This window comes from Castor canadensis, chromosome X, assembly GCF_047511655.1.
Source record: "Castor canadensis chromosome X, mCasCan1.hap1v2, whole genome shotgun sequence".
Lineage (NCBI taxonomy): Eukaryota > Metazoa > Chordata > Mammalia > Rodentia > Castoridae > Castor > Castor canadensis.
This window is the reverse complement of record NC_133405.1, coordinates 3,893,134-3,910,003: the sequence shown is the minus strand read 5'-3', so window position 1 is coordinate 3,910,003 and position 16,870 is coordinate 3,893,134. Positions and strand designations below refer to the sequence as shown.

Sequence of the window (16,870 nt, the reverse complement as noted above, 5' to 3'; positions counted from 1 at the left end):
GTTTACTCTGGCATCCCTTCTGTTCCATCCTCTTTGGGCAAGGTTTGTCTTGGTCTTCCTCCCCCATTTGCTTCCACATAGTACACACTGCTCTGCTCAAAGAATGCAGTCATTAAAGGTTCAATGCTAGCATGGAAACCTGGCGTGTGAGTTTCATCCAAGACAGTGACAGTGGAGTGTGTGTGTGCTGGGGAACAGCCACTCCTGTCAAAGGTCTTGTGCCTGGGACTGAGCTGATTCCATCACCCTAGGGGCCCCAGTGCTCTCTCTTCCCTTCCTCACCCCCACCATCTCCGGCCCAGGCAGGGCTTCACAATGTCCTCCCTGTCACTGTCATGCCAATGAATGCTGAGAGGAAGCAGTTCTTTCAGCCCAGGCAGTGCAGGGATGCAGTCAGGAAATCTGGAAGGGACCAGAAACCAGTCCGCTTGCCCAGAAGGAAGAGCTATTGTCTCTTTAACTAGGACCAAAGGCCCAGTACATCTGGCTGGGGGTGGGAACCCAGAGCTTTTGCATTGGCTTTGTGGCTAAGTAGACCTTTCCAAGGCCCCCAAATATGTTTATGAAGATGGGGGAAGGTGTCACCAGATACAATATGAGCACAAGAATCTGAGCGAGGCAAGGGAGGGAATGGAGGGCAGAGGGCGCGAGAGGAAGGAGGGAAAGAGAAAAGCAGACAGACAGAGATAGGGAGGGTGAGGAAGGGAAAGAAAGGGAGAGGGAGGGATTGGGGGCAGCTGAGAGAGAAGAGGCTTGAGTCCCAGAGCCTGATCTTGCAGTACTGGCCACCTCTCTTGGATACTCAGTGGGGCCCAAGAGGGGAATCCCTCAGCCCTGACACTTCAGGGATTACAATGCTTTTGAGATGAGGATGCAGGACCTCCTTTCAGCTCCGTGGGGTCCTGTGCATGTGGCCCCTGGAGTCTCGGCCCTGCTGAAAGCTGAGACAAGGATATATAGTTGTCAGATTCTCTCTCTGGTCTCAGAGCAGAGGGCTACTGGAGTGCCAGGAGCAGCCCCTGTGCATAATAGCATCCAGTTACAGGCACTTTTTGCCAAGAGAGTCAAGAGGAACTAGAAGAACAGAGAGTGCTCCCTGTTCCCCTCCAATGGACCCTGAAGACTCAGGAATCACATAAGAGCTTGAAACAAGGTTGGGAGACCTTCTTGCAGGCCACCCCTCCCACTATCTGCAGTCTGGAGACAGTGGGACCAAGAGGTACAGAAGTGTTCAAGAAAGCAGGGAGATGGAACAGTCCACCTGTTTAGACAGAGGCAGCAAGTGGCACTTCCTGCCACCAGTATAATACTCCTACAGCCTGTGGTGCCAAGAGGCCTGACCTCACACAGTCCTCATAAGGTGCTCCTTTCTTCTGCCCCAACTGGGTCCTGCAAGGAAGTTCTGGGGAAGAGAGGATTGCAGCCAAGTGGGGCCAAGTCTGCCCTTTGGGATCTGGGTGTGTGTGTGTCTGCACAGACACAGGCATGTTTGCAGAGACGGTCTGGTTGAAAATATGTTGTGAAACAAAGGTTCCTCCTGGGAGCAATTTAGCTGAGTTGCAAACAAACAGCTTGGTGGCCCCCCTGGAGGAACATCTCCTGAGCTAGGTAAACTCAGATGGAGCACTTGACTGGGCTCTGGCTGTGTCTATATCCTGCTCTGCAGCGTGGTCTACTAAGGACACCTCAGAGACCCCGTAAGGGGAAGTGCAGTCAGCAAAGACCATCATTGGGCTCTTCTTCAGGGCTCCTTAATGGGTACCAGGATAGTGTTATGAGAACAGGACCCCAAAAGGCAGGTTGGCACCCCTGCTCATCCCCGGGGCTGTGATCCATTTGTCTCCCTGATTAGGTTCCACTGCCACGCTGCCCTCAGCTTGCTTAAACGCTCCATCATGAGCGTAGCCTTTCTCCCAACAAGCAGCGAGTGCTCTGTGGAGAAGCAGTGTGCTGAGGGTGAAGGGAGGACGGAGGACCTCACGTACACTTAGGCCCCAGGGGAGAGCCATCTGCAGCATGTGTAGTGCTTACTTGGGAAATTTCCATGGACCGCCCAGGCTTGGTATTAGAGGGGTACCCAGTCAGCCCATGACTGGATCATTGGCTCCTGGAAGTCAGGGGCTAGCTTCCATCATCATTGGTGCCCAACAAACGGGAAGGGCTGGTGATAGGCCATTAGCCAGGGTCCCCAGAGAGCAGTTCTAGCTGTGGGCATACCCATTTGGCCTTTAGGATGTGCATTCTGTAGAAACACCTTTCCCATCAAAGCCAGCCAATCTGGCCATCACTTTCTATGGTGCACCTGCTATGTACCATACCCATTGCGTTTAAAAAATATTTAATTATACGTGTCATGCATGAATCCATTTCTGAAAAAAGGCAGACATTAGCTAACACAGCCCCCTGCCACCCAATGTCAAGCCCCTCCCATGGCTGGCTTGACTTGTGTCCCTGCAAACACTCTATGTTGTTCCATGCAAATTATGTATACTTGTATGTGCCCCAAGCTTTGTGCATAGGAGGTCATTTAGGCCTCCCTGCTTAGAAATCTGAGAGGGGCTTGTCTCCCAAGCCATCTATGCAGGTGTGGAAAGTGGAGGGTTTTGATTGTGACATCCCAACTGGGCTGGCCCCTAGTCCTCTGCCAGCCAGTGGCAGAAGCTGAAACCCAACATTCCAGTTCTCAGTTTGGCTTCTTAGCAGCTGGGGAAGGTGGGCAGAGGAAATTGGGGCTATCATGGAAGGTGACACGGACGTGCAGGGAGAGGCTGTGGTGTACTTAGGAGCAGCTTGAAATAAGAACTCACAGACTTACTGCCCCAAGACTCTTGCCTCTTCCCCTTCCTCAATCCCAGCCGCTCTTGGAGGCCAAGTCCAGGGGATCTTGGGCAGAAAGGATGGATTTGTCTATGAGGGCAGCCTCACCCTGGGTTTCTCTTTTCTCTCTTCGAGTTCTCCTTGGCTTGGCACCCAGTTAGGAGGTCTGGCTGGGATTGTGTCAACACCTCAAGGCAATTGCATGGTGGCTGTGAGCTGGCAGCCTTCAGTCTCTAGACACAAAGCCCTGAGTTCACTCAATGCAAGGGAAGGTCCCTTGGGGAACTAGGGAGGGGCCGGCTCCTGGCTCTGGGCAGGCAAGCAGTTCCTACAGCTAGACAGCCCTGTATCCAGCCTTTACCTGCTGACAGTCTGGGGTGTGTAGGGCCCACTGGCAGGACAGCCTCTTCAGTGGGCAGGTGACACCTGGCCAGGGTCTGGAGCTCATCTTAGCTGTGGGCATGAGCTCTTCTGAGTCTCTGCTGGTTTCGGCTGCTGGGATCAAGCAGGGTGGGGCAGTTCTTTGACTGAGAAGCTGTCAGATACTTGGGAGTTCAGGGATCCACTGGCTGGGGGACAGGAGAAGCAGGAGATCTCTGCTGGTTTCAGTGCTCATGAACCCCCAAGGGCTTCTCTCTGACTGGAGGTTGTGGGGGTGAACCAACAGATGTTGACTGACCACGGAACTCCTTGCCTCTGAAGCCATCTGACTGGTAAGGAGAGGGGCTGATGTTTTCTTGTAGCCACAGGCTGGTGGCTTCTGTGGGGGTCAAGGCTGGAGCCTATGAATGTGTTCAGCCCTAGAGTTGGGATTGATATTGACCCTCATGTGTTTGGCTTGCCCAGGAGGCTGAGGATAATGGCTGTGTGGGGAAATTTTGTCTCCTATCAAGGTGGCTTTAATGAAATCTTTGGGGTGTAGGAGTGTGATGGCAGTGAGTGCCACACTAGGTTTGCCTGGAGGTACCTAAACTGTTGCCCTCTTCCAGAAAGGCGATAGGGAAGGTGAATGGGGAGGCTTGGAGCAGAGTTGTTGAGGGCTAAGCACAGCTTTGTGGGAGAAAGTGGGGAGCCTGTAGGGCTTATCACTGCACCTGCCTCCACTGCGTACCTGGTGCAGAGCACATTCAGTGTGTCACTTGGAGCTCCATGGCTCTCTGTGTAAGAGTAACCATGGTGACGGGAGGGGTTCCATGGTGCTGGGATTATGGCCTTTGCTTTTGGTCTTTTGAGCCCCACCCTGGCCTCCTGGCTCCTCGGTCTTAGGAACCAACCTCTCTACCACTTGGAAAAATGCATCTGCAGTGAAGTCCTTGAAGCTTCTGCTTGAAGGAAGATTCTGGAGTCAAGTAGCAGATCTGGTGCAAGGACAGGCTCTCAAGGCTGCTGCTGATCCAGCATCCTGATTTGAATTTTCATCTTCCTGCCAGTGGCCAAGGACCCTGGGTTCATCCTTATCCACAGCTAGGTGTCCTCTAAATGTCCCTGGCCACCATTTGTCAGTCCCTTCTCCAGAGAAAGGGAAACTGAGAGTCTGGATAGAGAATATACACATGCCTTAAGTGGACCCCCAACTATGGTGGACAGAAGTCAGGTAAACCTGACTTCTTCAGTGGCTCTTCTCTTGCTAAATCTGGTATCATTTCTCAGTTCTTAGTCTCAAGCCCTTTGGTTAACAGTAGACAATCATCCCTTCTTTTTAAAACTTCCTTCATCTGGCTTCAGGGGCATCTCATCCTTCTGTAATGTGCTTGCTACTTGCCTAGGCTCTGGGAATCAATGGCTAAACAAAACAGATAATTCCCTGCCCTTATAAAGTTTTTTTTCTGGTGTGAGGCCTTCTGTCCATAGCTTTAAAATGGAGAGTGACAGGCCCAGGTGTGGACCTATTGAACTTACCTTAGTGGTGGAGAAGGTAGACAGAAGGAAAAGCTGGAGATCTGAAGCTGGAGGAGCAATCAGTAGAAGGTGATGAGGGTGCAACACTTAGGGCAGCAGCAGTGAGGAGGGGTGGGGAAGAGGGTGCTGAGAGAGAGTTCAGAAGTAGAGTCAACAAGATTGGGGGGGTGGAGTGCGAGGTGTCAGGGATGATACCTAGGCTTCTGGATTGAGGACATGAAGGGAAAGATGTGCCTTTCTAAAGGTAAGACACTGGGAAGTAGGAGCTTGGGCTCAGGGGAAGAAGGTTGTATAACTTTGGGACTTGTGGAGTTCAAGGTCTCAGTGGCTGCTTCCAGAGATGGAGACGATGCAGCCACCTGGGGCTCTGGAGTTCACTGTGTACAGAAGGGTTCAGGGTATGAATTTCAATTGCCTGGGCCCAGCCTGACCTTTGTGGTAGCATTGTGGGAGGACACTTTTTTTTGGGTATGGCCTATGCATGTCTGATTCCAGCCCCATCTTTTTCTAGAAAAAGCAGCCCAAGAATGCAGGTTTCTGACATCGTAGTATCCACACTAGAAGTTCCAGCTCCTTGTCAAAGTAGGCAGCAACCAGAATGACTTACCAAACAAGCCTTTTGGGCAAACCCTGCGCATCCTGTTGGAGGTTTCATCTCTCCCCAAAGAGCTCTCAATGAGTGTCAAGTTCACAAAGAAGCTAGTCCGGAGCCTGGTCTAAGGGCAGCTGATGAAAGTCAAAGGCCACTCAGCATCAAGGGCTTGTGGTCTGCTGGGCACTTTCCCTCCTTCCACTCTCAGCTCCTGAATCTCTCTTGCCCATAGTCGGCCCCCTTACCACTGTCCCTCCTACACCTGAAGCATGAGAGGTCGCAACAGCTTCAATTCCACACTCTAAAGCCAGTTCCAAGAGCCTGCTACTCCTCGTAAAGTTCTGACCCTAACTCTGGCTCCATTTGCCTTCCAAGTTGGCCCTGTGGCTGAGTGTGCTTTTGGAGCCAGACTACTGAGGTGTGAATCAGTCAGTAGTGCCAGGATGTCATATGAAATAAGTTGATTTATCTCAAGTGCTTAGCACCATGAATGCAACCCCACCCCTGAGTCACCAGGTTCAGGGATGTCTATTGCTTCCTTTTGGCCCTCCATGTCACTTTCTGCCTGCCAGCCCACCTCCCTGCTTCCCTGCCCTACTGCCCCATCAGCCACAATATAAATGACCCTCCTGCCTATCACCCAGGACCCTTTCTACTGCAATGACAGAACTGGGAACTAGTTTTTGGCTAACACTGGAGTCTGCCTCACTAAATCATGGAAGAGACCACTTTCCAAACACTATGGAAAATTTTTGGATTGACCAGTTATTCACTTGAACCTGGAGTCAGGGTGGGCTGAATTGGACAAGAATCCGTGACATTTGGCCACTTAAAGGGTACCATGAACCCTTCAGAAAACCCACTGCTGTTAGTCTTCTCCACTTGCTACTTCAGGATCAGCAGTCCCCTGATGAGCTTGGGCAAGCTTTTCAGGGAGAAGCTTGAGTGCCAAGGCACCCTGAAGACCAGCAGCAGAGGGCTTGAAATCTTGGTCAGTCACAAGTGTTCATCAAAGGGCCGAGGGGGGTGATGGGACATGATGATCTGTAGCTGTTATCCTTACCTTGGTGGCTGGACATGGGATGCCATCCTTACTTTTGTCACTCCATGCATGTGTCTTATTTCACTGGAGACTTTTAAGATTTTTCCATTATCAATGAATTTGGGCAATTTCATTACAATGTGCCTTGGTATCATTTTATTCTTGTGTGTGAGTGTGCACTTAGGTGTCATTAAGCTTCTCATACTTGTGGATTTATAGTTTTCAACAAGTTTGGAAAAATTCTGGTCATTATTTCTTCAAATATCTCTTCTAGTCCCTCTCCTTTGGGAAATCTGGAGCAATCATAGGACTCATCTCATTTATTATTTCCTGTTTCTGGGAATTACTGTTCTTTGTTACCTACTATTCAGAGTTTTGAAAACTGTTATTTCATACCTTTTTTTCTAAATTTGGTTATTTCATTCTGGGGGATATATTCAATGTCTGCTATTCCGTCTTAGCCAAGAGATGTATAATATGCTGTTTTAAAGACACCTGATATAGCAGGGGCCTAAGGTGAGTGATAAAAGTGAAAGTAAAAGGAACTGTGGGGTGGGAAATGTGTCTTTAGTGAGATGCAGATAAATATAGGAGAATAAGGTTTGGAGGGAAGATCAAAGCTCAGTGTTGCACATGCTAGGCTTGAGATGCCTAGTCAATATCTAAACAGTGTGTGAGGGAAATGGAGTGCAGAGAAGTTGGGGTGGTGTTACAAGTTTTCAAGTCATCAGCATGCAGATGTATTTAAAGCCATGACACTAGGGGAAGAAATAGTGAAGAGAGAAAAGACAAGCAATCAATTCAAGGACCAAGTTCAGGACACTCCAACCCTTAGAGTTGGGAAAAAGAGATTTCTTCAAAGAACACTCAGAAGTGGCCAGTGAGGTAAGAGGAGAATGAAACAAGTACAACTCATTATTTCAAGGAGGAAATGAATCAAGAGTCGGAGTCTGCTGAGAAATAGAACAGCACATGGGTAGAGTGACTCTTAGGATGGATTGTGTTCCTGGTTGTCTCCTTGCTTAATATGGGAGCAACCCTGAGGTCAAAGACCTCTAGCCTTAGCCCATGATAGGCGATAGGCTTGGGGATGTGCCTAGAATAGATGAATGGGTAATAGCACATGGAGCAGCAGTGAGCACTTTTTTTAATTTGTATTTTATTCATATTTGCATACAATGTTTGGGTCATTTCTCCCCCCTTCCCCCTGCCCTCTCCCTCCCCCCCCCGCTCCCTCCCTTCCCCCCCCTTACCCCTCACTACCCGGCAGAAACTATTTTGCCCTTATCTCTAATTTTGTTGGAGAGAGAGTATAAGCAATAATAGGAAGGAACAAGGGGTTTTGCTGGTTGAGATAAGGATAGCTATACAGGGAGTTGACTCGCATTGATTTCCTGTGCATGTGTGTTACCTTCTAGGTTAATTCTTGCATTTGAATGAACTTCAAACTGGAACATTGACTAACTTGGCCCTTCTCTTTCTGGCCCTAACATCACTGTCCATACTCCGAAAAGAGTCTTCTCAAAATGCTTTCAACTAGGGTTCAAGGGACTCATTGGGCCAGGCTGGTTTTTGTATAAAGTCCTGGGCTGGTCACTCAGCTCATGGATCAGAACAAAACAGGCCCAGAAGGATGCCATGATTGACGTGGGCTTTGTATGGAACCATCATGCCTCACACTGGGTTTGAGAGCTACCCTCCCTGAGGATCCCATTCTTCATCTAAGATCCCCTGCCCATCTCTGTTCTCTGTGGCAATGATGTGCCCCACTGCCTTTCTTGCCAAGTCTGGTTTTGTCCTCACAGTGTTTGGTTTCCTCTATGCATTCCCCCAGCAGCTATTGCAAACCTTCTGGCCTCCTCTGAAGTCTGCACCCCCTGCAGCCTGGTGCTTTGCATTTTATCTGCAATGCTGGAGGTTTGTAGGAGGGAATCTCTTCACCTGCCTCTGACTGCTTCTCTATTCCCATAGAAAATGTCTAGCATCTTGTTCTCCAGGCCTGTACCTCACAGGCCCCTCCCAGAGTTCTTGGTAAATCTCTCAATTCTTGTGCTTGAATCTACCCATCCACTCACCTTTCATGGGCTCCAGCCTCCAGTGGAGCTGGTCATGAGCACAGATATTTTTCTTTTCTTCTCAAAATCTTTTAGCTTGCTCTATTATCTTCTTGGTGTAAAATAATAACAATAGCAACACAGAGAACCCTTTTCAACCCCGCATCCTCCTTGGGTTCCCACCATTTCTCTGCCCTTTCTCTGTAAATCTTCTAGAGTTAGCTACATGCTCTATCTCTTGTCCCACATCCCCCTACTCCTGACTCCTGCACCCTGTGAAATGTACCCTCTTTTATCACTGCCCTTTGACACTGCTCTTGATAAAGTCACCAGTGAAGCCCTATTGTTCCAGCTCACACCCACATCAGAGGGTGGAAGTATGGGGCTCTCTGCACAGCCTTTTTCTTCCTGCATATGGTGGGGTGGGCCTTTTAGCCCTGCAGACTGTTCCCACTCTGAAACTCTTGCTTCCTTGGGAACTATCTCCTCGTGTTTGTCGCACCCTCAGCCTGTGCTCCCCAATCTCTTCTACTTGATCAGCATTTTGGGCTATCTGTGGCAGTTGCAGCTCCTCAGAACTCTGTCCTTAGGCCTCTTATCTGTTTTCATGATATGGGAGTGAGGTGAACTCATCTCCCCTGAGAGCTTTAACTTCTTTGTAAACCTTGATGGTGTCCCATCCAGTCTACACCCCAGAAAGTTCCAGGCCAGCCAGAGTTGCCTGCAGCAGGCATAGAGAGCCATGGTGAAGGCTGGAGATCATACCCGAACCTTGAAGATAGAGGGAAATAAATGAGCAGGTGTCTGACGCTTTTGAGGAGAAAATCAGCTCAGGAAACAGATTGCTTGGATGTGATCAAGGAAGTAAAGTGTTAAGATTAGCATCCACATTTCTGACTTGACTGACTGGGGAGAGGGAAGGCCCCTTTAGGAAGCGGATAAATTGGAGTAGAAGCCAATTTGTAGTAGATGATGTAAAAGTCAGTGTTAACTATATTGGCTTTGAGGGTTTGGTGTTCCTCCAAAGAAATATCCAGTAGGCAGTGGGAGACAAAGGCACCAGGGAGCTTGGGAGAGATCCCTGACCTGAGAACCTGGTTAGGGATCTGCTGGCAACTCTAGCCTGAGTGTAGATGAGGCTTCTTGTATAGAACATGAAAGCCACTACACTAACTGCAGGTTAGATGAGGCAAGGGATAACTGCCTGCCTCCGTTCCCTAGCGCATAGCCCAAGGGGGCAGCTATGATGAATGGGGGTATGTGTGGCAGGCAGCAGCCACCAAGAAGCTAAAGTGAATGGAGGGTCTGCTCCTAGCAGGTGCCGTCAGGGATCACAGTGAGTAATCTGTCTCGGAGCAGATGGAACTACACAGCTGGCTGGACCCTGGGTTCCAGGCCCTCTTCATATCTAAGCTTGAACTTCAGTACTGCCTTTTCTAAGGGGCCAGCCCTGAAACTCTGATCACTGTGAGTGGCCCTCGCTTTGTTTGCATTGCCTGGAACTTTCTGTCTCCATGGTCTGCTGCCTCCAGGGTCCAAGCAGGGACTTGTGGATGCTGGTTTGTTTCCCTCAGGTGCCCTCATTAGCTTCCTGATGCCGTAGTCCCTCAGAGAACACCAGGCGAGCATTTCTGAGGCTGCTTGATGTGACTGTCATCACCATGGTGATAGCTTCAGAGGCTGGAACAAGCTGCAGGCAGGGGTGGGGGGAGGAGGGTAGACTCCAGGAACAGCTTTGGGGCTGTGAGTCCAGCAGTAGGGGCCTTGGGAAATCTCAGGGGCATGATAACCATTACTGTCACATCTGGTGGGGCACACTGATCACGCTGAGGTTGTTCTGTCTCAGTCTCCCTGATTCAGACAAGAGATGTGTGGGACACAACGTCCTTTCCTTTTTTTTTTTTTTTTTGATTTGTTTTCTCCTGAGCTGCCTCTTCTCAGCCCATTTTGTGGCTTCTTTTCCACCGCTCACCTCTTCTATGTTGAGGAAAAAAATCTCAGAACCCTCAAGTACTACCATGACAGTACAGGGCAGTGGGACCCAGCATTGCTTCAGTGTCAGGCTGCAAAGGCCAAGAAAATGGCTGTACTCTCACATCCTGATATGTTACTGAAAATGGAAACAGTGCTAAACTACAAAATATGGCTTTGTTTCCTTTACTCCAGTGAATTTTGATACATGAACTATCAAAGCCAGCTGGGCTCTGGTTCTATTTTCTCCCTCTTCACCAATAGCATTCCTTACCTCTCCTGCGTCCTATGGGTACCAGGGTCTTTTGTGACATTCTTTGTTTGTCTTCCTGGCAGGTGAGAGTCTGGTTGTACATGGAGGATGACCGAAAAATCCAATGGTGTGAAGAGTTCCCCAGCCAATAATCACAACCACCATGCACCCGCTGCCATCAAGGCCAATGGCAAAGATGACCACAGGACAGGCAGCAGGTGAATCTGCTGAGGCTGGATCATTTCAGGGGTGACCCAGAGGCTTTCTTCTAGGTCTGCCTCCTTGTCATAGAGCAAGCTATCTTTGGCTCTAGGATCCCCTTTAAAGGAAACATGGGGTTTCTAGGCATGTCCCAAGAAGCAAGACAAGTCATGCTCAGAGAACCCCAAGTCAACTATGTTCCTTTCTCTGCAGGCCGCAGTCTGCAGCTGATGATGACACCTCCTCAGAACTACAGAGGCTGGCAGAGATGGATACACCACGAAGGGGAAGAGGGGGCTTCCGAAGGTGAATCAAGTCCCTCCACTGACCTGGTGCTACCCCTTCTGCTCATGGAGCCTGTCGTGGTGGCTATACTGGCCCTCCTCTAGGCCTTTCTATAATACCCTAGAGCTTTGAGCAAGACAGGGATCCTGTGAGGCAAGATGGGAGTGGCTAGGGCAGGCTTCCTTCACACTTGGCTGTCTCAGCACTGGGGAGGGGTACCCTCACAGGAAGAGCCTAGGTAGAGGGCCCCGAGGTTGCCATCACAGAATCATAGGCACTACGAGAGATCAGGAAACATGGGACAGCCTTCATCACAGCCTAGCCAGCCTTAACACAACCTCCATCTTGCCCTGAAGACCTTGTGTTTATTCTTCATCATCAATTGAGATGTCACCTTCTATAGGAAATCTTCCCAGAACACCCTCCCCCACAGGGTGCATTCTGGGTCATGCCTGAGACCCAGGTCCTGCCCTCAATGTTGGCCTCTATCCCAGCTCTTAGCCCACAGGAAATCACGGCCTGGCCTATTTCTGGGTTTCCCTCTTCATCTCCCACCTCCCTCAGTGGACAGTGAGCTCTTTGGGACGGGTCCTGTCTGAAAAACATGCGGCTTCTCTTTGACTCATGCTCCCTCTTTCTCACTGCTAGGATTGTCCGTCTGGTGGGGGTCATCAGAGAGTGGGCCAACAAGAACTTCCGTGAGGAGGAACCTAGGCCTGACTCATTCCTGGAGCGTTTCCGTGGACCTGAGCTCCAGACTGTGACAACACAGCAGGGGGATGGCAAAGGCAACAAGGACGGCGAGGGAAAGGGCACCAAGTACAGCTGTCCTGCCTCTAGGGCTCCCAAGCATTGTCCCTCCCCAACAGCCAGTTGTGTTCTTTCCAAGGGAAACTCTGCTGGCTTTTCTGAATGACGTGAATGTGGGCAGGGAGGAGGCTCAGCCAAGGACAGGCCACCTCCAGCCCCAGCTCCAGCAGTCAGTAAATGCTGATCAGAGAGGGTGCAGTCAGGGAGTGCTGTTGAGGGCATGTCACTCCAACTCCACTGTGGGCAAGGAAGGGGGTCTTTGAAAAGACCACGTAGGGACGTGGTGGGGAAGACAAGATGGCTAAGCAGGAGAGGGTTGGGAGGACAGAGAGGGAAGAGCTGGAAGGTCTGCTCTTTGAGGAATGCATGGGTGACTGTGAATGTCTGGCCAAGTCGACATTTCCCACCTCTGGTCAGTGGAGGAAAAGGGTCTTGCCAAGGTTTGACATAGCATCTGGGAAAGTAACTTGGGGAATGGAGGCCAGGGACCAAAAAAGGGAGGGTGAGTGGGCAGGAAATACGTGCAGCTCACTCATCTAGACTTTCTCTCTCTTCCCAGAAGAGATATAGAACAGGCCAGGGCTTGCACTGCTATCCTTTGGCACCCTGAGGCCCATCTCTACTAAGAGCTGTGTCCTTGACACAGCCTTGCCTGGGCAAGGAGTTTCCAGAAGGCATGGGCCTTTCTGTGGTCAGGATGGGAAGAAGGGTGTCACTCTCCATCAGATGGATACTACCAGGTTGTTGGTCCCTGAAAATGGACCTATAAGCTCCACTTCATCCCACACATCCCCCTAATCAGTAGTTTTGTGGGACCTGTGGCCTCTGAGATTTGGAGTACTGCTCCCCTAGGGGACTTGGTCCTCAAGATTGGCCTCTGTCTCCTCAGGAAGAAATTTGAACTATTTGTCATGGATCCAGCTGGGGACTGGTACTACCGCTGGCTGTTTGTCATTGCCTTGCCTGTCCTCTACAACTGGTGCCTTCTGGTGGCCAGGTGAGCAGGGAGGGACCATGGCAGCATAGCCCACAGGCTCTGGGATTGAGATAACACCTGTCCCCAAGCTCCTTCTGAATTCTCTTGCTGCCAAAGTCTCCTCTATGTACTTCATCACCCCAACTTGCCCCATCATTCAATATGCCACCAAGCCTTCTTGTCTGTCTGTTTCCTGGTGTTGGTAATCTGCTCCTACTTCTTTGTGCATGTCAATACTGTCCTAGGTGAGGCCACCCTCCTCTCTCCCTGGGGAAAGTCCAGCAGGCTCATGGCCATGCCTTGCAGGCCCTCTTCCCACTCCAATGCGTCTATCACACTTACAACTAATGTGATTGGCAAAAACTGGGATTCGATTATGCCCTCACCCTTCCAAAGCCCTTCAATGGCTCCCCATTGCCCATATGATAAAGTTCAAGTCCTAAGGATGGCCTTTGAGCTCTCTGGACTTGGTCTGTCTCCCTGACAACTTTCCCTACTACACTACATCCCTTACCTCATTCATTGAGTGAGGATTGTTTTACATTTTTATTAGGATAAATTACTTGTTTCATTATAATATTTTCATATATGCAAACAATATAATTTCACCAAATTTACCCCCTGTATTACTCTTTCTTATCTCTCCTCTCCCTTTGAAAAAATTTTAACAGGTTTTATTATTCTATTTTCATACATGCATACAAAGCACTTCAACCATATTCACCCCCCTTCACCCTGCCTTTTCACCTTCCCCACTCCCACTGGTACCTACCCCCAAGCAGACCCTGTTTTGTACTGTTGTTATTCATTTTTAAGGACTAGATTCTTCATGTGAGGGAACACTAAGCAAGGATTTGACTGAGCACTCATTAGGTGCTGGGCTCTGTGCTCAGTACAGTGTGAGCAAGACAGATGTGACCTCTGCTCTCCTGGAGCTCTCAGGCTAGATTGACTACAAATATAAAACAAAAGAAATGACCAAGACAGACAAATCACAGGGACTTGTTAGAGAAATGGCAGCCAGAATAGTCCTCTCTGAAGAGGCAGAGCCTTAGCTAAGGCTCTCTTGGTGGGAGGCAGTCAGCTATTTTGATATCTGAGGTTGGCAGGGGGAGTATTCTGGGAACAACCAGTACAAAAAGCCTGCCTTGGGGTGGCCCAGGGGGCTGAAGTCTGTGAGTGGGTTATCAGAGCAGCAGGAACTGCCCGTTCTGCAGGCTTTATGGGGCAGGGGCTAGAATTTGATTTTAAATGTGGTCACTCCTCCCTCAGACTAGTAAACTCACCAATCACCATCCTGGCTTCTATGCCCTACTCTACACCTTCCCAGGCCCTTCACTACTTGGTCACCATGTCCTGTTATTTCTTCCTACAAAGATCTTGCAGCTTCCACACCTTCTCCCTTCCTACTGCCTCTAGCCCAAGCCTAGCTACTATCCACACTCTCATCTGATTGGCCAGGGTTCCATGTCTGGTGCTCCGTAGGTATATGTTGAAATGGCAAGCATGGAAACTATTCAGCTGTTCTCTCAATGCCTTGTGCATTCAACAACTCATGCCACTGAGCCCTTGAATTCTGGTGCCCTGGGCTAGGCATGGGACACATAGTAATGCACATCTAAGAGGTGGTCTCTGCCTTCCTGGAGCTCAGTCTAGTGGGTGAGGCAGACAGATAATGGTCAATATTGATGGACATGTAGTGATGCTTATGGAATGACAAAGGCTAGATTCTCACATGCAGAATCTAGTCCTTAAGTCTTCTTGGCACCAAGCTGACTGTGACTCACCAGTGCCCTTGGTGGCCACCTCATGCCCTGCACAAGCATGCACTCAGCTTGGGGCCTCCAGGGGACTTTGGCTTGCTTTGATGGTGAAGCCAACCCTGTCCTGCAGAGCCTGCTTCAGTGACCTACAGAGAGGCTACTTCCTAGTATGGCTGGCGCTGGACTACTTCTCAGACGTGGTCTATATTGCAGACCTGGTCATCCGATTGCGCACAGGTGAGTGAGGAAGTGGGTGACAAGCATGATCCCAAGTCCAGATTTTCAGGAAAGCTACTGGGCACAGGGTTGGACTCAGCTTCTTGGCTGGGACCCTGGGAGGTGACATCCTCTTTAAACTTTGTGGTCTCACGTGTGTGGAGAGGTTTGGCTCTAAGAATGGTCTCTTAGGGTCCTTCTGGCCATCTCTGCTGTGTGACCACAGAGAAGAAGGTCTAAGTAAGCAGCAAAGAACTCTTTTCTGAGTATTTTCTTATGGGAAGGGGCAGATGTGAGAGCAGGTGACATTCTGGCTTATATCTCTATTAGGCTTCTTAGAGCAGGGGCTGCTGGTCAAGGATCCCAAGAAATTACGAGACAACTACATCCACACCCTACAGTTCAAGCTGGACGTGGCTTCCATCATCCCCACCGATGTGATCTATTTTGCTGTGGGCATCCACAGCCCCGAGGTGCGTTTCAACCGCCTGCTACACTTTGGCCGAATGTTTGAGTTTTTTGACCGCACTGAGACACGTACCAGCTACCCGAATATCTTCCGAATCAGCAACCTGGTCCTCTATATTTTGGTTATCATCCATTGGAATGCTTGCATCTATTATGCCATCTCCAAGTCCATTGGCTTTGGGGTTGACACGTGGGTTTACCCTAACATCACTGACCCCGAGTATGGCTACCTGGCGAGAGAATACATCTATTGCCTTTACTGGTCCACACTGACCCTCACCACCATTGGGGAAACACCACCCCCGGTGAAGGATGAGGAGTACCTATTCGTCATCTTTGACTTCCTGATCGGTGTCCTCATCTTTGCCACCATTGTGGGAAATGTGGGCTCCATGATCTCCAACATGAATGCCACCCGGGCAGAGTTCCAGGCCAAGATCGATGCAGTGAAACACTACATGCAGTTCCGCAAGGTCAGCAAGGAAATGGAAGCCAAGGTCATTAGGTGGTTTGACTACCTGTGGACCAATAAGAAGTCAGTGGATGAACGGGAGGTTCTCAAGAACCTGCCAGCTAAGCTGAGGGCTGAGATAGCCATCAATGTCCATCTGTCCACACTCAAGAAAGTGCGCATCTTCCAGGATTGTGAGGCTGGCCTGCTGGTGGAGCTGGTACTGAAGCTTCGCCCTCAGGTCTTCAGCCCTGGGGATTACATTTGCCGCAAGGGGGACATTGGCAAGGAGATGTATATCATCAAGGAAGGCAAGCTGGCAGTGGTGGCTGACGATGGCGTGACTCAGTATGCCTTGCTCTCAGCTGGGAGCTGCTTTGGAGAAATCAGCATCCTCAACATTAAAGGCAGCAAAATGGGCAATCGGCGCACAGCCAATATCCGCAGTCTGGGCTACTCGGATCTCTTCTGCTTGTCCAAGGACGATCTTATGGAGGCTGTGACTGAGTACCCAGATGCCAAGAAGGTCTTGGAGGAGAGGGGTCGGGAGATCCTCATGAAGGAGGGACTGCTGGATGAGAACGAGGTGGCAGCCAGTATGGAGGTAGACGTGCAGGAGAAACTGGAGCAGCTGGAGACCAACATGGAGACCTTGTACACTCGCTTTGGCCGCCTGCTAGCCGAGTACACTGGGGCCCAGCAGAAGCTCAAGCAGCGCATCACGGTTCTGGAGGTCAAGATGAAACAGAACAATGAGGATGACTACCTGTCGGATGGGATAAACAGCCCTGAGTCAACTGCTGCAGAACAGTCCTAGGCACTGGGATCCAACGGTCCCTCCAGCCTTGCCCTGACCCCAGGAGCTAGACGAGCTGTATAGAACTCCAGCTATACCTGCATTACCCTCATGCTCCTCTGGACTCTCTCTGAAGCCTCTCAGAGGCTTACGATTTTGGCCTACACATCTAGGAGACCCCCTCTGAGTCTAGCCGACAGGCAAGTTTATGGACAATGCAGACCATGTCGGCTGGCCTTCCAGGAGCTTCAGTCTGCTCTAGTCTAAGGAAGGAAG

General features: G+C 50.1%; 1 protein-coding gene across 1 annotated transcript; it reads left to right on the top strand.

The window, feature by feature from the left end:
- Positions 1–10,736: 10,736 nt before the first annotated feature.
- Positions 10,737–16,615, top strand: Cnga2 (cyclic nucleotide gated channel subunit alpha 2). The gene is made up of 6 exons (XM_020152389.2): positions 10,737–10,846; positions 11,043–11,135; positions 11,763–11,933; positions 12,814–12,921; positions 14,794–14,900; positions 15,210–16,615. The coding sequence occupies exons 1-6, from the start codon at positions 10,737–10,739 to the stop codon at positions 16,613–16,615; spliced, it is 1,995 nt and encodes a 664-aa protein (XP_020007978.1).
- Positions 16,616–16,870: the final 255 nt, after the last annotated feature.